General features: G+C 46.0%; 1 protein-coding gene across 1 annotated transcript in view; it reads right to left on the bottom strand.

Moving 5' to 3' along the window:
* PARVA (parvin alpha) overlaps positions 1-20,854 on the bottom strand; it is a 168,227-nt gene extending 147,373 nt beyond the window's left edge. Inside the window, exon 1 of the mRNA XM_018059568.1 lies at positions 20,380-20,854. Coding sequence (XP_017915057.1) covers positions 20,380-20,635 — 256 coding nt within the window. The 5' untranslated portion in view covers positions 20,636-20,854. The remainder of the gene's footprint in view (positions 1-20,379) is intronic.

The following is a 21,630-nucleotide window of genomic DNA, read 5'->3' as shown; positions in this document are numbered from 1 at the left end:
GCAGGCAGGGGCTCTCTCTGGAGCCCCTGTGATAAAGGCACTAACCTCTCTCTGATCACCTCACAAAGGCCCCACCCCCTAACACTGCCACTTGGGGGTTAGGATTTCAATATATAAATTTGGGAGAACACATTCATTCAGATAACAGTCCCATATAGGGAACTGCCTGGCGGGCTAGTGGTTAGAACTCCAAGCTTTCACTGAAGAAGGCCTACGTTCTATCCCTGGTCAAGAAACTAAGATCCCATAAACTGCATTGCATGGCCAAATCAAACAAAGAAACACCACAGTCCCAATACTTGCTACATTGTCCATGTACACTATTCGGTCTGAATTCAGATGGCTTATTCTAAAGATGGGACCATCAAGACCATATAAAGCCATCCCCTAATTCTGGCAGCAGAGAAAAGAGAGAAAAGAGGAAGGACCCAGAAAAAGGAGAGACCATACATCAGCAAGTACAGACTTTCTGTACGGATTGACTTGGCCTCCAACTTAAAGTAGCTTGAAATCTGTTCAAAGTAATAACAGTCAAGTATAAAGCAAAAGAGGAAATATAAATGGCTACACGCATGGAAAATGTCCAACCTCACCAGTAATCAGAGAAATTAAAAACAATTAAGGTTGTTCTCATTAATTAAATTATAATTACGGATGCAGAAAAGGATGTTGTTAAGCAGACACTTTCATAGACTACTGCTGGGAGCATATATTGGCATATCCCCTTTTGGTAATAACTACCAAGAAATTGAAAAGGTTTCATATTGTTTGACCCAGTAATTCCATTCTAGGAAATCTACCCTATGGAAATATTAAATATGGAAAAGCAATTAGACTAAAACTGTTCAACATCATACTTTTATCATGGCAAATACATGGAAATATACTGAACCGCATGACAGAAGGACTAGGTCGGTCATCTATAGTACATTAATCAGATGGAATATTATAATATCATTGTCGTTAAAGACTAAATTCTTATATTCAAGAATTATTTATAGTGAACATCGTAACAGGAAATACAGTGAGAAAAAGAAATGTGAAGAAACGAAAAATAAAATTTTTTTAAATTCTGGAAAATATGCTAAAATGGAAACAGTGTCTAAGTCAATGCAGTTTGCAGAGTGATTCACAGGACAGCAGCAGTCTGTGAACTGCATGTTACCCTATCAGGAAAATAATTCTAGAGTGTGCATTTGGAAACTTTTAGCAATTTAATATTGCTGTAACATCCAAGCACATGTCTCATGGAACTGTGAGTTGAACAGGGTGCAGACCAGCTTGAATGCTGTCAAACTGGGATGGAAGTTCCAGGTTCACAAGCTGCACAGTAGTCACACACAGTGGGACACCACAGTCCACAGTGGACTGGAAATACAAAAGAACTGGCCCTTCATGTGGACCACTGGTCCAGGTGATAGCACTGGGGATAATTTAGTCTTCCTCTTCTGTATTTTTCAAAATTGGTATAATGTTATATTGCTACGATAAGAAAAAAAAAACAGTTCTTATTTTTTAAATGCAAGTAAAAAGAGGAAAATAAATGTCACTTAACTGTTATAACTTTGGAAAACTTTCCTACAGAAATATATAAACATATAGTGGGAGGCAGGAAGACACAGTGGTTAGGAAGATAAGATTTCAGAGCTGACAGTCTGGGTTTGAACCCTGGATCCACTACTTCATTATTTACCAGCCATGGGCTAGTAGCTTAACCTCTCCATGCCTCGGTTGATTCATGCATAAAATGGGGATAATAATAGAACCTATTTCACGGTGACTCATAGGGTTTGGCAGAATTAAATGAGTCAACACGCATAAGACCCTGGAACATAATAAGCTCTATATAAATGTTCACTCTTATTATTACAAATCATAGGCAGGGATGAGAGCTACAGCCAAAACACATTTCCCAATGTCTTATTTGCAAAATGGGTCAAAAGGAACAGTAGAAATAGTAGTCATAACAACAACTAATATTAAGTGCTTGTGTGCCAGGTCCCAAGCTAAGTTTCTGACATGAATCAGCTTATCCATTATTAACAACATTAGAGACTGGTACTAAGTTCATCCCATCCTTTCTGCAGAGGGGAAAACTGAGGTTTAGAGAAATGAAGTGACTTGCCCAGGGTCACCAAGCTCATAGGTGTGTCTCCCTCTAGGGCACTGAGCTGGGCACAGGAGGACAGGGGTCCCCAGAGGCTAGACTGAGAGCCCTTTGAAAGCAGAAACACACTGTCTTGTTCCCAGGGGGAGCCAGGGTCACAAGCCTGTTCAAGGACCAGGCCACAAGAAAAAGCCAGGACTCGTCTGCAGCCCCCTCACTGGGTCCCCCTCAGCCAGGCCGGCCACCGGTGGCTGTGCTCCACAGCCTGGTCCGGGTATTGCTCTTAGGGAGTGACCTAAGCCCTGAGGAAGGCAGCTGTTGGAATGTGACGGGAGGATGCAGAGACTCGTGAGTCATTTCACTCCCCCTCCTCGCTGTGGTCCTGGATACAATTTATTACACTGGACTTTCAGCTCCTGGTTGGCTGGGGGTTGGTGGAGCAGTCATCCCTAAAAGGAAATCAATCTGTTAGCTGGTCCCATCTCTCCCTGCCGTAGGGGCTGGAGGCAGAAGGACACTGGCAGGACCCAGCTGTTTCCGGGTCTGGAGGGATTGAAGAAGGCTTGTGGGATGCTCAGCAAGACCCTGGCTTCAGCCATCCACTGGGGGATATTCTCCTGTAATTTTCTCCACCAATGAGAAATCTGGGCCCTCTGCAGCATAGAGCATCCATTCCAGAAGAGTGTGAAATCTCTACATATTTATCCTGAAAGTTGAAGGGAGAAAACAAAAACCCTTCCCTCAGAGAACAGGGATAGGGGGCCTGGGAGTAGACAGTTAAGAACATACAGAATTTTGCCTTGAAATCCAGAACATTCTATCTATACCAGAAGTCTGAGAGCTAAAATTGTATGGCCAAGGAAAAGCATTTCCAATAAAACTACAGTTCAGGACAACTTTAGTTTTTCTTCCCAAGTATTTCCTTTTTAGTGAGCAATTTGGTAATAACCAACAAAATTCAAACAGAACAAATTTTTGACTCAGCAATTTCACCTCTAAGAATTCACTGTACAAATAAACAGATACAGAATGTTTTCATTTGCAAGCCTATACAATGCAGCATTTGGAGTAGCAAAATACTACAAAAAAATTAAATGTCCATTGATAGGGAACTGCTTAAATGTTAGCAGTGGCACATCCAGACAGTGTATAAAAATGTTTATTGAAAAATAATAAATCCATATGTGAAAGATACTCAAGATAAATGAGTATGTGAAAAGTATAAACTGCTGAATGCTCTTTTGGAGAAGGCAATGGCACCCCACTCCAGTACTCTTGCCTGGAAAATCCCATGGATGGAGGAGCCTGGTAGGCTGCAGTCCATGGGGTCGCTAAGAGTCGGATACGACCGAGCAACTTCACTTTCACTTTTCACTTTCATGCATTGGAGAAGGAAATGGCAACCCACTCCGGTGTTCTTGCCTGGAGAATCCCAGGGATGGGAGAGCCTGGTGGGCTGCCGTCTATGGGGTCGCACAGAGTCAGCCACGACTGAAGCGACTTAGCAGGAGCAGCAGCATCTGAATGCTCTTTCCAGCTATTCCAGGGAGAAACATATGCTTTATAAGACAATACCTGACACCGCACTATCATCATCAGATACACTATTATCTCGAAAGCCTGAGAGCTGGAAAAGAAATGGGCCCTTCCTTACTTTCCAGTTCATATATTTCTTGCCTCTTTGAATTTTTTTATCATAAATATCTTTAGTTTAATAAACACAGAAGCAATAATATCATCTGGCCATACACACGAGGTAAGTTCCATGGGAGACAAGACACAGATATCCCTATGGCCTTGACAGTGTCTGCCAGGGACTCATATATATTGGAATGCCCCCTGGGGATCAGGCCCCACTTTAAACACTTTGCAAGTACCAGTTCGTTTAATCCGCATGACACCTCTGTGAAGTGGCTACTAGTAACATCCCATTTCACAGATGAGGAAACTGGGGCTCAGAGAGACTCCCTGGTTACACACCCACTGTATAGTAGGACCAGGGAGTCTGGCAGGCTCTAGAGCCAGAAACCTCCCGACTAGGTTGCCTCTTAATAAATGTTTGTTGAACAAAGAAATGGACAAACTAGAAAAGCTGCCACCACCTTTAAGGCCAGAGAAACTGTAAATCATTAGCCACTTACTATTAATACTGTTTTATTCATCACTGCTAATTATTATTATTGGCGAAAGAAAAACTATTCAGAAAAGTGAAAGTCGCTCAGTCGTGTCTGACTCTTTGCAACCTCATGACTGTAATCCAGTCCATGTAATTCCATGGACTGGAATTCTTTGATAAGAATACTGGAGGGGGTAGCCATTCCCTTTTCCAGGGGATCTTCCCGACCCAGGGATAGAATCTGGGTCTCCCACATTGCAGGAGGATTCCTTACCATCTGAGCCACGGAAGCTATGCAGAAAAAGCCAGTTGTTTTAGAGTGAGTGATGCACTGAATTTGAATATGAAGAAACAAATTATGCTCCCTGCTCTACCACCTAGCAGCTGAGAGACCTTGGACAAGTCACTTCACCTCTCTGAGCCCCAGTTTCCCCACCTGTAAAATGTACATGACAGGATCTCCTATGGTTATTGCAAGGATTAAATGCAACATCATACATGAAAGCCCCTCTGTGCTGGACATACCTTGGATACGTGAAAAAATAGGAAAAGATGTTGAGGATGGAATAAACTATGCTCAGAGCACCACCAAGCCAACCCTCATCTTTTTCAACCTGCTAAGTTTTTTAAGTGAGCTGAAAAACTTACTCATATATACACCAATGATCTGAGGAGAAAATCAGGGTTTTAATTGTTCTGATCCTGCCTCTAGAATATTGATTTAGGACATTTAATACCATCTCCAAATGCCAGGCTTAATTTGCATCAAGTTGGAAGCCAGGTTGCTAAGCGGTAGATGTTGATCTTAGGCAGGGGCTTGGGAAAGCCAGCAGCCCACCTTCCTGCTGGCCCAGGGCCAGCCAAGAGCTGGCTTCACCTGGGACTCCGGAGAACAGGCCGGCTGAGGAGGCGGCGTCTTTGATGGATTTTCACCGTTTAATTAAAGTGCAGCTGGAGCCTGGGGCCAAGCTGTACCTTTCAGCAGGATATTTATCACAGGCTGCACAAGAAGTCTGTGTATCTCAGGCCATTTGGCCAGGGCAGAGCCTGACTTTGACCTGGCCTCTCCTCATCCAGGAAGCCTGTGCTCCTGCCTTTTGGAGGCCCTGGGGCTCTTTTTCAGACGCTCCATTCTCCAGACACTAAACCCTGCCTCCAGGTGTATCTCAAATTACAATTCCAACACCAGCCAATGGCTCCCAGAGCCCTGGAAGAGCTGCTCCACAAAACATCCCAGGCCGCTCAGCTGGTCTTCAGCAAACTCATTTAGTGCTCTGAGCCCACCCTCAGCACTTCATTTACCATCCAGGGGCTGCAGAAAGTCCATTCATTAAAGTCTGATTCAAAGTCTCCTTTTTTATTATAATTATTATGGAAAACTTCAAATAGACTCCAAAATGAGAGACTAGTACCACAATACTCCACGGACTCATCACCATCCTACAACTGGCAACTCATGGTCACTTCACATTGTATGATTGGAAGCAAATCCTAGACATTTGATCATGTTGTCCATAAACATTCAGGATGTATTTTGAAAATATAAGGAAGGAGTTTTTTTCTTTTTTAATATGGCCATCCTACAAATTAACAATGATTCCTTAGTGTCATCACATTCCCAGTGTTTACATTTTCCCCACTGTCTCATAAATGACTTAGAAAGTTTGGATCTTAGAAGCAAGATCTCTTCCCTTCAGCCCCCACCTTGTACCACGGGGTTTTGTGTAAGGGCCTTTCGGAGCCCAGAGACACTGCTTACTTATGTGGCCTTGGACACATAACCAGCTTCCTTGCCTGGAAAATGGGACCAGTAATAATTCCCTATCGCCTGGGTAATTGTGACGATTAAATAAAGCAGAACATGTAAAATGCATAGAGCCATGTCTGGAACAAAGCAAACGCTCAATATCTGTTCTCAAGGTTATTGTTTTCTGAAGATAGCAACTTTGACAGAATTCCCAAGCACAGCAATCAGGCAGCCACATACAGTTATAAATGTGGTGCAGTCCACCACATTTTTCTCAGGCTTTGAGCCACTGTTCATGGTGAGGAGGCAGAAAGTGCTGATGTAGAGTCAGTCTCTGGTCCCAAACTGCCAGGGTTCAAATCTCATGTCTTCCACTTGCTAGCAGTGGCATAATGACGGATACACTTGCCAAAGCTCATTTCCTTTCCCTCCGGGCAGACAACTCAGCTCTGTCTCATGGCCTCTCTCACATGGAGGTCTGGCCCCATAACTGAGTTCTGGCCAGTGGTAAGTGGACAGAAGTGATCATGTAGGTGTTTGACCCATAAAAACCTCCCACTGCAGTCCTATTCTCTCTCTCACCAACTGGGTGATTGATGAGGGTTCAAAGAACCTGGAAGAGGCAAAGCCATAGGGGAAAGGGGTCTGGGATCACTGAATGACCGTGTGGAGGGCAATTCAGTCAAGAACACTGCCATTGGGTTCTGTTATAAACAAGAAATACATTTTTACGATGTTAAGCTTCTGAGAAATGGGGACTTATCTATTACCGCTGCTAGTGGCACTGGCACCCCACTCCATCACTCTTGCCTGGAAAATCCGATGGGTGGAGGAGCCTGGTGGGCTGCAGTCCATGGGGTCGCTAACAGTCAGACACGACTGAGCAACTTCACTTTCACTTTTCACTTTCATGCTTTGGAGAAGGAATTGGCAACCCACTCCAGCGTTCTTGCCTGGAGAATCCCAGGGATGGGGAAGCCTGGTGGGCTGCCGTCCATGAGGTCACACAGAGTCGGACACGACTGAAGCGACTTAGCAGCAGCAGTGTTACCTTAAGTAGTACACTAGCCTTGACCTTGAGCAAGTTACCTGGCCTGTCTGCCCCTTACTTTCCACATCTGTAAACAGGCAAAGAGGCTAATAATACCCATTTCATAGCGTTGTTACGAAGATCCAATAAGGTAATGTACGTAAAGCATCTACTGCATTCTCTGGCGCATAACAGCACAAAGCTCTTATGTAATTGTTGTCATTGTTATGTTAATATTATTATTTGAAAAGTAATGTTGTAATACCAAGAATTTCCACATTTCACTTAAATGGACATGTTCTAAATCTTCGCTGGTTTTCTGGCATATTTTTTCTTTAACAATTTGGGGCTAAAATTGTATTCCAGCCAAACAATTTCTCATTTAATAATGCAAATCAGCGGTGTAATAGGATGATGACAATTTGCTTCACAGGAAATAGTTCAGAAATACAGTCATTCTGCAAGATGAAGATGCACCTAGTACAAGGTGCGGCATGTCTCCTGGGCTCCCAGCCAACACCTGAAACATGGGAGGGTGAGACTTCGCCAGGCTTCCCCTTTCTGCATGAGCAGGCAGAACTCCCATCCTGCTCAGGACAAAGGAGGTGTGCATTGAACTCCATGGAATTTTAAAAGCCTAAGTGCCCAGGAAGACCTACAAATGGCCAAAAAGCACGTGGAAAGGGGCTCGACATCATTAGCCATTACGGAGATGCAAATAAAAACCACAATGAGACCCACCGGAAGGGCTACAATCAAAAACACAGATAACAAGCAGGGCTGGCGAGGATGTGGAAGCATTAGATCCCTTACACTGCTGGTGAACAGGTAAAGTGGTGCAACCTGGCAGTTCTTCAAAATGTTAAGCATAGAGTCAGCATAAATGCCAGCAATGGCACTCCTAGGTTTATACCCAAGAGAAATGAAAACATGCCCACACAAAAACTTAATCTGAAAATTGACAGCTACATTCTTTGTAATAGCCAAAAAACGACAAACCATGCAAATGTCTATCAGCTGATGAATGGATAAACAAAATGTAGTGTATCTATGTAACAGAAGATTGTTCAAACCATGCAAATGTCTATCAGCTGATGAATGGATAAACAAAATGCAGTGTATCTATGTAACAGAAGATTGTTTAGTCATGAAAAGGAATGCAGCGCTGATACAGGCCGCAACATGGACGGACTTTGAAAATAAGTGAAAAAAGTCAATCACAAAAGACCACATATCACAGAACTCCATTCCTATGAAATGCCCTGAACAGGCAAATCTGGAGAGACAGAATATATGATGGTTACCTGGGAGGAGGAGAATGGAGAGGAGAAGGGGAGAGATTGCTAACAGGTACAGGTTATCTTTTGGGGGTAGTGAGACTGTTCTAAACTGAACTGAACTGAATGTTCCAAAATTGTTTATATCAATGGTTGTATAAGTTTGAATATACTAAAAACTACTGAGTTATACCACTTAAATGAGTTAATTGTATCTCAATAAAGCTGCAGTATGTTTTTGAAGTGCCCACTCTTTCACATAAACCAGACCACCTCTCCTCTGGACTCGAGCTGTCATCAGAAACCAGAGCACTTTCTCACCTCATCAGAAGCCTTTGAGAATTATGTGCCCTGTGTTAAAACCCAGGTGCATCTCTGTGCACAATTTACAGTGCCATGACCCACACGTGTTAATGAGTCCAAAGCTCAGGGGAGAGGTCACGGTAGCTTGGGCAGTTACCAGCACATCCAGGCAGGAGATGCAATCGTCATCCACACTTCCATGAAAACTGATGATCCAACACAACTGTCCAACCCTGGTGATACAAGCAAGGTGTGCTTGAGGTTTGATTTGTTTGGTTTTTGGGTTTTTTTCCATTTAAGAACATAAGTGAGACCATGAATCACACTTCCAAGAACCAGAAATGCTGAAAGGGCTAGGTAGCTGGGAGCCCAAATTACTTAAATTGACGTTGTATCATCTGAAAAGCTGACGTTTAAGCCTCACAAACTGAACGACAATTGCTATCTATCTAATTCATGGCCCTGGACTCCTGTTTCCCACCAGCTCCAACACCAATTTAAGCAATTCTGAACTTTGATCTCCGCAGCAGAATGTCTCAGATTTATTGAAGTGTCAGGTCCCAATTGTGCTAACATCCACCCCTGGCAGGGCCATTACAAGGTGTGAAATCTGGGTGCCCCTCACCCCAGCCAAGTTCAGCACAGGAACAATCAGAAGGAATCAACCTGCCTCTCCTGACCATCATGGAAGCCTTGTAATTTACCATAATGACAGGCATGGAGGAAAAGCAGGTGAAGGGATCATGCTGTTCTCCAGGCGCTTGGACATGCACTGGAGGGGCTGCTGAGCCTCGCCACCCTCAGCCAAGAGGCAGCTGCTTCTCCTTGCAAGGGGCTACTTCGGGACTTGCCTGTATCCTGAGTTGTTTAAGGTGGAATTGTGTTCCTCTTCTTCTGCCTTTTGCAAACAGCATCAAAACTGTCAGTTCCAACTGCCCCTGTTTCTCCCAACTGTCATCATTAACTAGCTGTCATCTGCAGCTCTACCCACCAGGGCTGGGAGCCCAGGATAGCTCAGCCTTATGTTAAGTCAGGAATCCCCTACCCTACCCCGAGAGGAAAGTTTATTTCCAAGCCTGGAGTCAAGGGGAGGTACGTGAGGCAAAACCCAGGCGTCCTGTGAGCCTTGGCAGCCTCCCCCGCCTACCTCTACTCCGGGGGAGGTGGTGAACCCTGAGTCCACACCAAGCACTAGACTGTCTCTGCTCTTTACCTCCTCAGCCACGGTCCTGACTAGCCTGTTTAAGTTCCTCCTGGAGGAGGGCATGGCAACCCACTCCAGTATCCTTCCCTGGAGAATTCCATGGACAGAGGAACCTGGTGCACTACAGTCCATGGGGTCACAAAGAGTCAGACATGACTGAGCGACTAACACAAGTTCCTTCAGCTTCCACTGCCAAGACCCTGAATCGCAGACCTGATCTGGATAAGCCTCCCTAATTCAGGACTCAGACACCCAGTGGATGCTAAAAATCTCTATATCCTGCCACCTCGGTGCCCACTACAACAGACCAGGAGTGCCCTTGCCCCTGAAACTGGGTGACTGGGCTTGCAGACCCTCTTCCTGAACTCCTCTCCCACTTCCCCTCCCCACAGGAAGCAGTTCCCTCCCAGCACGCCCCGTAGCCAAAGTCACGTTGGCCAACACAAAAACTGCTTTAGGAATAATGGTTTTGAATGAAAAGTCAATGTACACTGCGATTGGCAGATTACCTATTCTGCCAATAAATGTTTCCTGGAAAAACACAAGCGCAGGGTCTGCTCCACGAAGCCCCTTAGGGTCATCGGGAGCCCTGCAACCTGAGTTTACAGCACTGAGGGAGCAGACAGGGGCTGGCAGCCTTGCCCGTTTATCACCCAGCATCCTCATCTCCAGGAGATCCGCTGCATCAACCCCGGCTCCTTGGTGTCAGGTTGTATTTCACAGCATAAAGAGGGGAGTTGCCTCTGGATTTTAAAAGCGATAAGGGGATGAGTGAAGAAAATAGGATATGACTCAGTGATGAAATAAATGCCCGCAACACATCACTACTAAGGGAGGGTGCCTGCCTCCACAAGTAACTCCCAGAAATACCCCCTAGGGTGGTAGGTGTGATAATTACGTGCTCCAACTGGCTCCGATCCATTCTTAGGAGATGAAATGGGACACCTGACTACTGCCTTCTGTGCAGGTTGAGGATACAACCCCAGAGGCAACAGCCAGGCCCATTCTGTCAAAATCCAACCTGAAACTCAGAAGGTTCCCAAATCCCATCCCTTCTCTTGCCAGCCTATGGGTTTCTTCCTTTGGCGTCTTGAAGCACTGTATCTCCTAAGGGGTCCTTCAACCCCAACTCAAATCTGTCTGCTGTAGCATTCAGCCCACTGTCTTGATTTCTTCCCATCTGTCTGTGGCCACCAAATTGGGGGTGTGGGGGGGCAAGTCCAAGAATTCAGAGATTAGGAGGTAAGAGGAAGTAATCAAGGGAAGGAGGGACTTCTTAAACAAACCTCCACTGGGTCTCACAGAAGCCTAGGGAGAACTCAGAGTAGGGTAGGAAGTGACAGCTCTGACTTCAAGGATGACTATTCCCAAGGCAGCCCCTCCTCGGGTCGTGTTAGAAGGACGAGCTCTGAGGCTGAGGCCAGGCCATAAAAGCATAAAGAATGGCCATAAGAGAATGTTGTGAAGTGAAGACCTGCCTCTAGCAGAGCTTCCCTTGTGCATGTTAGCGGCCAGGCTGGAAATCTGTGCTCTCCTGACCCATTACTCTCCCATCCCACCCCACCCCACCCCACCCGTGACCGGTCCTCCCAGGACCAGAATATTTCAGCCTAACAATGTTGGTTTCACTTTCAAGCAAACTACCAGGAAGACCACCAGATCCAAAAGCAGTCATGTCACCTGGTTACCAATTATAAGCTGGTAAGCAAGTCAACTGTTACCCTTTGACCCTGTAATTATACTTCTGGGGCTCCAGGCAAAAAAATTATTCTGCATATTTTTTTTAAAAATGTATGCATTATTTCTAGAAAAATTTAAAAAAGCACCAAAAGAAATGATTAAATAAGCAATAGGACATTCACTATTATGAATGCAATATTATGCACCAATTAAAAGCATGTTTAATAAAATCTAATAAGATGAAAAATATTTACAATAAATGAAAATAAAGATACAGAATTTTTATCTATATAATAAAGACGGTATGGGCTTTCATGGGGTCACAAAAGAGACATGACTGAGTGACTAAACAACAGAAATGGCACAGTTACAATTATAAAAAAGAAAAAATTTATAAAGAAAAAATAGAAAAAATAAACCAAAATCCTAATAATGATTGCTTTTGAGAATCAGAACATTGCATGATTGTTTTCTCTATTTTCCCATAAATCCGATAAGCACAGGTTAATTTTATAATGGAGAAGAAAAAAATAACTTTTATTTTAAAAGTCAGGAGCTAAGTAATTTGGTTTCTTCTCCCTTTCCCCAAGAGAGTGTGCGGTAGTTAAGGATATTTCAGTTTAATATCTGTTTAATATCAGTTTAAACTGATTAAGCTCACTGCTTCTTCCATCCACGGCCTAGCCATTTCCCTAAGGCTGGTTGGAAGGAAAGCCAACGACACTAGTCACAAGTGGGTTTCTCTAAGGCTGCAGCAGGCGGGTATGTTCAGAGAAAACAGGATTATCACTTAGAAATGCTAATAGAGCCAGATGTCAAACGAGTGTGAGAGTGATCGCACACCACACAGACAGCTGTCCCAGGCCTGAACGAGGTGGCAGTGACTGTGATTGGGAGTGAGGCTGGGCTCAGGGAGGTTCCTTCTCCTGGTGGGCTGGAGTCGGGAGTTGTGCTGGAGCTCCCTTGCTGAGACACAGTGACAGAGGCAGGGCCCTGGCTGATTTTCAGATTTCCTGAGTTCTCACTTAGTGAGTAAATGAAGCTAGAAGGGACAAACAGGGTGAGGGCACGGGGCTGACTCGGGGGAATGAAAGAGCTTCTGTCTGAACATTGCTCTCATCTTCCCCAAATTGCAAATAGGCTATTTCTCCTCTGGTCTTTCTTCCTTTAAGCACTTTAACATGAACATGTGAAATGTCATTTCCACAAAGCAAACTTTTCTGTATGAAAACAAAGAACACTGGCCTGTCACCACCCTTGACCAGTGGGCCTCCTCTCAGGCTCCCTGCTGCCACCGACCAATCCATGCCCACTGGTTCTCGGACCTACTCCTCCAGTCTCAGGGGCCTTTGTGTGCTTGTGAAATAACAGAGCTAAGTGACGTCTTCCCACAAAAGGGTAAAGAGATTCCTGAGGGGAGGGAGGACACTGTTTTCTAAGCTCCCTCCCCCTGGCCCCTGCCCACCCCCCAGCACAGGGCAAGAAGTCAAGGCCTGGGTGGAATCAGAGCACCAGAAGAGTCATCAAAGCTTAGAGCAGAGTTCAAAGTAACCTGGGCATCTTATTCCCACTGACAGTTCAGGTAGTTAGCATGGTTTTACAGAGCGCCTGTTAAGTGCCAATGCTGTGCCGGGCACGTGGGGTACAACATGAGCAGCATAAACAACGCCTGCCCTCTGGAGTCTACAGAGAAGAAAGAAAAGAAAGAATGAGGCCACCTTGTCCTGCAGGCCTGGTCCTCAGGGAAAGGCCCTCATCTGGGCTTCCCACTGACTGCAAAGCTAGAGAACATATTGAACACGTAACAGACCATTTACATTTTTAAAGGATTCTACTTTTATTTTGTAACATATTTTTGAAGTCTTTTATTATTAAAATTGTCATAACTTTCCCCAACTGTGTTCTTTTTTCCATGACAGCGAGTCACTTACAAATGTCTACAGGATTTCATCTCTCCTCCTGTACTAATGGCTAAAACAAAATTATGAACTGTGCTTGTTAACCAAATGGAGATATTCCCTGAGACAAGGAGACAGATTCCTAATATGGAGGTGTCCTTGGGCTGCGGCCCACTTATCCTGGTTTCCATCTCCTCCTCCCGACACAGAGGTGCCTTCATTAGTGGAGGAAAGAAAGAGGTCTTTGTGATGATGTCACTCCCAGACCACCCGACATAGACAATAAATGAACAATGAATTTGAGAGAAGCCTGGTGAAATGAGAAGTCATCAGAAGTCATCAAATACCAGACCTGCAAGGGGCTGAAAAGGTTACTTAGCCTAATTACTTATGTTAGAAATGAGCAAAGGGGAAGAGACTTGTCTAAGATTACACAGCCAGTTCGTGGGGGGCTGTTTTCACCAAGAAAAATAGGGAGAAATTCATTCCATAGAAATTGCAATATCATTATGTGTTAAATGCTATAGCAAGCAGGACAGGCACAGGAACACTCTCATCACAGTGTGACATGCACAGCCACAAAGGTGGCAATGCAGCGTGCCATCGTACACAGGCAAGGTAGTATGGAATCACAGAGAAGGAAGTATCTCACTCTTCCTATTGGATCTATAGCAGGCCTCAAGCAGGATGGGATATCTGAGTTGGGTCTCAATGACTGGATAGGAAATTGTTGCATAGAGAAGGGAAGAAGGTCATTCCAGAAACATGGAACAGCATGTATAAAGGTGCAAACACGTGGAAGAACATGACGTGTTTGGGGGACGAAGAGCAGTTTCGAATGGCTAAACCGGAAACTTCCTGAAAAGGAAATTAAGAAGACTAAGACAAAGAAGGTAGACCACAGAGCAACTGTGAAGGACTTAATGCCATGCTAAGGACTGTTGGGGAGATTTTATCTTTGTGCTTAAAAATAAAACAACATATCAGCAAAAGGATGATGCGTGGATTGAATGAAAAAGGACCAGAGACAGGGAGACTAGCGGGGTGGGTACGGCAATACTTTAGGTGGAAACTAAAGATGCTCAAGTTTAACAAAATATGCAGTCCCGAAGAAGACAATGAGGTCTGGATTAAAACAGAAATATTTGGCTGGCAGTATCAGCAGGATTGCATGAGAGATGATTGGATGTGGGGATGAAACAGAGCAGAGGCAGGCGAGCTACTGCCATGCCCACATCCAGCCTCCACCTGAGTCTGCACAGCCCCGGGACGACGAATGAGACTCACGTTTTATAAGTGACTGAAAAAGGACAAAAGAGGACTATTTTGTGACATAAGTATGTGAAATCCATAATTTATGAAATCATGAATTATGAAAAATATGAATATTATGAAATGTGAAACTTCAATGTCCATAACTATATTTTTATTGAAACACACCACACTTGTTCATTTACCTATCATCTGTGGCCTCAAAGGCAGAGCTGAATAGAGACCAGAGGGCCAGCAACGTCTAAAATATTTACCATCTGCCTCTTAAAAAAAAAAGATGCTGACTTCTGAAACAGAGGACAACTGCAACATTTCCACCTCAGCTGGTAGAATGGTGAGAGAGAGGCAGCAGATCTGGGCAAGTGGGACACACAACAATTCCATCACAGGCATGCCGAGTCTGAGCATCCCGGACACAGCCAGGAGACAGGGGGAAGATGAATCTGGATACGGATGAAAGATCTGGAGTGGAGATGTGGATTGGGAACCATCCATTGGCAGGTGGTTGCCAAAACCATGGGATTAGGTAAGAGAATCCATGGAGGGGAAAACAGAAAGAAAGGGCAAAGCAGCTCCCCTGGGAAATGCTACTGAGAGGGAAACAAATACTGAAAGCCTGAAAAGAAGTCCAATAAAGTAAAATAAAGGCACAGGGAACAATTCACTGTGGATAAGATCAAGAAAGAGAGAATTTTAAGGGAAAGAAAAAGTTGAATAATACGAATGCCACCAAGAGCCCAAGTAGAATGAGGATTGACAAGGAGGCAGTGGATTCTGGAGACATTAGTCAGTGAAGTGTTCAATTCAGTCGCTCAGTCGTGTCCGACTGTTTGCGACCTAGTGGACAGCAGCACACCAGGCTTCCCTGTCCATCACCAACTCCTGGAGCTTGCTCAAACTCATGTCCGTCGAGTCGGTGATACCATCCAACCATCTCATCCTCTATCATCCCCCTCTCCTCCCGCCCTCAGTCTTTCCCAGCATCAGGGTCTTTTCCAATGAGTCAGTTCTTTGCATCAGGTGGCCAAAGTATTGGAGTTTCAGCTTCAGCATCAGTCCTTCCAATGAATATTCAGGACTGATTCCTTTAGGATGGACTGGTTTGATCTCCTTGCAGTCCAAGGGACTCTCAAGAGTCTTCTCCAACACCACAGTTCAAAAGCATCAATTCAGTGAAGTGTAAATCATGGAAATAAATTCTACAATCAACTTCTAGGAGTCCATGCCTTCCCAGTTTCCCTCCTATCATGCTGGCCACTCCTTTCCAGCCTCTCTCGCTGGTTCCTCTGCATTTCCCACCTTCTACACGTTGGAGAGTCCTTAGACCTCTTGTATGTCCCATGCTCCTTTGATGACCCCATTCACTCTCCTGGCTTTAAATACACCTACACAGAGTGTCTCCAGCCCAGATCCCTCTCCAGGCTAGACTCCTAAAACCAGCTGTGAACTCAATATGGCCTCTGGGACCATAAGAGGCACCTCGAGTTAAACAGATCCAACACAGAGTCCTGCCCTTTCTTTCCAAACCAGCTCTTCCTATAGAATTCTCCAACTCAGCTAAGTCAGTTCCACCTTTCCAGTTGTTCAAACTCAAACTCTGGAGTCATCTTGATTCTACTCTCTTATCTCCCTTCCAGTGTTTCAATAAATCCTATCCACTATATCTTCAAACTATATCCAGAACTGAATGATCATCCCTCCACTGCTACCACTCAGCATCAGACCACCACATCTTAGCTGGATCACTACAGTAGCCTGATAGATCATCTCCCTGCTGCCACCCTGCCCCCTTAGCCACTTATCACCATCAGAGCCATCTTGTTAAAACAGAAGCATGATCACGCTATTCCTCAGCACAAAAAATCTCTAAGACCTTCCCATGTCACTCTGAGTAAAGGCCTGCAGGACCCTACACAGCCCTTCACTCTAAGTACCCCTGAGACCTCACCACGTTCCACAGTTGTCCTCAACACACCAGGCCCACTGCCATCTCAGGGTCTTGGCATCGGCCATTCCCTCCCCTGCAGTGCTCTTCTCCGAGATACACATACAGCTCTCACTCACTTCCTCAGGACTTTACCCGAGTAAACCCTTCTTGGTGAGGCCTTCTCTAGCCACCCTACTTAAAACTGCCAGCCATACCCCCCCCTCACCCCACAACACTCCATCTCCCTTTTCCCTGCTTTATTTTGCTCTACGGCACTCATCACCATTATAATATAACACACAAAGTTTATCCACTCACTATCTTGTTTGTGATCTGTCTTCCCTATTAGAAGGCAAGCTTGTGAGGGCAGGGATTTTTGTGTGTTCTTTCCCTGTCATACCCCAATACCTAGCGCAATGCCTGGAACATGGTAGGCAACTCAATATATAATTGGTGAAAGAATGGGTATAGGGCACCAGGAAGTGACTAGGAGCTAAGAAAAGGGAAGCCGGTACAGATGGCTCTTCCAAGGCCTCTGCTGAGCACCTTGAGAGGAAACCAACATCGGGAGAGTGTCCACAAATGGCAAAGACTCAAGCACACTTGCAGATGTTAGGGGGATTAAGCAGCATGAAAAAGACTGGGGGTATGAAAGAAAGAGTAAGGCTGCACTGAGTCTGGGAAGAATGGAAATGAAGGGCCTCCTGAGCAAGGGAAGAAGGGATCTCCTTGGAAGGGACGAAGATAGGAGGGAACAGGAAAGGAAAAGTTGAGATATAGATGGGACTGGGGGGTAGGGGGTGTGAGGAAAATTCAAAAAGTTCTGGCACTTAAACTTTTTTCTCAAGGGGCATTAGCTATTATTTATATTATTTTCATAAGAGTGGTGTCAGAGGAGAAATTTGCAAGCACAATGCCTTTTTGTCTTACCAGAAAGGGGCAAGTTACATGGGAGCATGCAATGCAGAGAGCTTTTTGTAATACTCTGGGAAAATGGCAAAGCAATGCTAACATACTTCCTTAACAAAAATTGTGGACGAAGGGGGTGTGTCTAGATCTGGCACTGAATTTTCTATCTCAAAGTCTGGGGAAGAGACTGAATGACATGGGTTTAAACAGGTCTGTTGGAAAATGAGGATGCAAGCTGATTAGGAGAGAAGGGTTGCTCAGCAATACTGAGACTTCCTCTCATGCTAGAAACCAAACATCTACTTCCCCAGTTACACTGGACAGCTTACGGGAGCCAAAATGGTACAGTCTGGGCATCAGACAAAATATAAAAACTCTAAGGATAATAAATAAGTGGATAAAATAAAGGAATAACCATTGCTGCAGGACAAATTTAGGGCACCTTCAGCTGGCAGATACCATTCAGGATGGTGTTCTTGGAAAGAGCAAGTCTTGAAGACAGATCTGGAGGAAGGAAGGTGAATGGTGACCCTTTGGCAAGTAGACTCTGAAAGGCGAGCCTAAGAACCTACACAGAAGGTTCTTTACCACGTTAGTTTTAAAATCGCAACTGATTTGTTCCTGTGTTTCCTGTAGGGACTGGGACTGAAACTGAAGACAGGAAACCAGAGGGCCATGAAGTTCATCTGCAAGAACCAGCTACAGGAAACGAGGATGTTTGGAAGGGTCAAGGGACCCCACAAAGCAGGTCCACTTGGAGAAAGTGAAGAGCCACCATCCCTGACTCCTCCTGGCTGCATGATCAGAACAGTAGCAGATACAGAGAAACCAACTTTGGGCTCAATATAAAGTAAACTTTTCTAAAGAGTTGGCAAAGTGGGGTGAGCACTTCTGATAGGTCATGAGCTTCAGTAACTCTGAGTTGCCCAGTCTCAAGCTGGAGAGCCCATGTTGAGAACACCATAGGAAAGTTACAGGGATAGCCTAGAAAAACACTCCCGAAGCCACATGTATTGCACAATATGTGTGGCTCACCGGTAAAGAATCAGCCTGGCAAGGCAGAAGACACAGGTTCGATCCCTGGGTCGGGAAGATCCCTTGGAGAAGGAAATGGCAACCCACTCCAGTATTCTTGCCTGGGAAATCCCATGGACAGAGGAGCCTGGCAGGTTATAGTTCATGGGGTCACAAAGTCAGACACAACTTAGCAACTATACAACAACAAAAGCACACTATTCCACAGTGGTTTACCAAAGTAACCACACTTTGGAGGAAACATTTTTAGGGATGTGTTTTGCTGCTTCTCAATTTAATATAGAGAATCAGAAGTCTAGTTCTCTGTGTCATGTTTGATAATTCTCCACTGAGTTTTCATGGTTTAAGATAAGTCAGGAATATGAAACTTATTTACATATCACCATTACTAATTTAAAAAGGTTTATTCCCAAACCACAGAGGAGTCTGGAAAAAAAAAATTTTTTTTTTAAACTAAGCAACTTCTTCCTACACACCAATCATTAGGCCTTTTCCCAAACCGTCACTTCATTGCTCAAAACAACATTCAGGGTGCTACATATAACAAATATTGGAGAGGATGTGAAGAAAAGGGAAACCTCGTACACTGCTGGTGGCTATGTAAATTGGTGCAGCCACTTTAGAAAACAGCATGGTGGAGGTTAAGATGCTAAGGCAGGACTGACTCTTTCGACGCTACGGACTGTGTAGCCCAGCAGGGCTTCTTTGTCCATGGGATTTCCCAGGCAAGAATCATAGAGTGGGTTGCCATTTCCTCCTCCAGGGGATCTTCCCTGCACTGCACCTCCAGCATTGGAAGGCAGAGTCTTTACCACTGAACCACCTGGGAAGCCCCAAAGAGGGAAGGAGGAAGGACAAATAAGAGGTATGGGATTGACAGATACAAACAATTACATATAGACAAGCAACAAAGACATATTGTATAGCACAGGGAAATATACCTCCTATCTTGAAGTAACCTATAACGGAATATAATCTGCAGAAATACTTAATCACTATCCTGTACACCTGAAACTAACACAGTATTGTAAATCAACTATACTTCAATTAAGAAAAAAAAAAAAAAAACAAGGATGTAAAATCTGCCCACAGGACAAAATATTTTACATGTAAACTGTCCTGGAAAAAAAGTAAGTTCTCCTCAATTCACCCTGATGGGAAAAAGGAAATGGTTTTTGCAAGAGGCCTTAACTCTAGAGTTCGCAGAAGGGTCAGAGCCCAGGATGCTACAGTGTGTGTGTGTCTAATCGAGGTTTCCTCCTAGGGTGCGAGTTTATCATTTTTCACAAGGTGGGACCACTCACTGAAGACTGCCACCGCTCCACTCATTCATTCAGCAAACATTTGGTGTTGATCTACACATTTACAGAGCCCGGCTTAGCCCTGGGGACGGACTAGAGCTCCAGGAGGCCAAGGCTGCAACCGCATACTAGGAAACGATCTGATTTCAAAGACCAATGAAGGCAAAAAGTGAGAGTGACGGCGCCCAGAAAAGTTTCAGCAGAAACTTGGGAACTGCCAGCCTTCGGCGCGGAGAAGGCGGGGACTTCGGGCCTAGGGGAGGCCGCCGCCTCCGGGCTGGAGGGCCCGGCCGCCTCCTCGGCCCGTGGCCCAGTGCGGGCGCCTCCTGATCCCAGGCCCGGGCTGCCCCAACAGACCGCCTCGGGGCCCGGGAGGGCAAGCGCCCAGGCGACAGCGAGCCTGGCGGCGCCGAGGACTGGCCCCGCGAGACGTTCCCGGGCAGCGCGCGCCCGCGCCACCGCGCGCCCCCCTCCCCGGCGCCGGGCACCCGCGGCGGGCACCCGCGGCGCGCGCCCGCCCAGCCCCCGGAGCTCCGGCCCCTAGCTTCCCGGCCCTGCCCGGGCCGCACTCACCCTCCTTGGCTTTCTTCCTCCGGGCCAGAGTCCCTCCGAGTTTCCCCAAGAAGGAGTCATCTTTCTTTCGGGACGGGGGCGACTTGGGAGTGGGGGACTTGGGGACAGACGGCGACTTCTGCGGGGAGGTGGCCATGGCGGCAGAGCGGGCAGCCGCGGGCCGGTCGGGACGCGGAGCTGGCGCTGGGCGGACGCGGCGGGCGCGGCGGGACTGAGGCTGCGGCTTTCCAAACGGAAGCGGAATTATTCCAAGCATTCGAGGCAGCTCACGCTCGCCTTTCCCTTCCCTCTCTCCCTCCCTCGCGCCGCCCTCCGCCCTGCAAGGAGCTGAGCGCTCGGGGCCCGCGCCCGCCGCTGCTGGGAGCAGGGAGGATGCCCCAGACCTGCGCCTGGCAGGACGTGGGGTCTCATCTGTTTCGCTGTGTGCGAGCCTCCGGCCTGGGAGCCTTGGAGTCTGGAGGCCGCTCTTCCCCGGCTCTGCACTCGGCACACGTCCTCGCTCCAACCCCGAGTTCAGTGATTGCTGAACCGACCCCACCTGCTACTCTGCCTCCCGCTGATTTGGCCCGGCTGCTTGGTGAGGAGCTCGCTTTTCACCTGCTGCATTTCTAACTGTAGTTATTGGGCCCATCTCTTGTGCCCACGAAAAAGAATGAGCTTGCTCTGGAAAGAGAGTGAACCGAAATGTATTCGGGCCCTACCCGAACAGCACATCCAGCTATCAACCTCCTCTTCAACCCCATTCTAGAGTGAGAAGTCTGAAGTTCATGAGCACTCGTCAACACCTAGAGGCATCCACGTTTCTAGCAGTTCAGTGGCTTGTACAAAGGAGGATCCCAAATGTAGGTGGAAATATGAATTGGAAGATGTGGTTGTCGGCTCCTGTGGGGGCTCCAACTCGCCTCCCCCCCCCAAAATTATGTTGCCAAATTAAAAGCAACTGACAACCACACTCATTTGGGCTAACGGGGTGGGGGGTGGGGCACAAATGTCCCCATTTCAAGGACTCTTGCTGGAAATGATTAAAGGCACGTTTTATAGTGCTTGGCCAAGCTGAGCTTCTCACTTAGACTCCCCTACCTGAATCTGACACACACACACACCCCACACACCCTCCTCCCACCTCCCACCAAATACACACCCACCCACTCATACTGTTTCCTCCAAGTAGCTACAGCTGATTGATGCTGAGTGATGACATGATTCAAAGGGCTCTAATGCTTGACTGGAGAACAGCCAATCAGATAGACT

This window comes from Capra hircus, chromosome 15 (genome assembly GCF_001704415.2).
Source record: "Capra hircus breed San Clemente chromosome 15, ASM170441v1, whole genome shotgun sequence".
In the NCBI taxonomy this organism is placed as follows: Eukaryota; Metazoa; Chordata; class Mammalia; order Artiodactyla; family Bovidae; genus Capra; species Capra hircus.
Note: the sequence above shows the minus strand (reverse complement) of the source record. Positions and strands in the feature narration are given on the sequence as shown.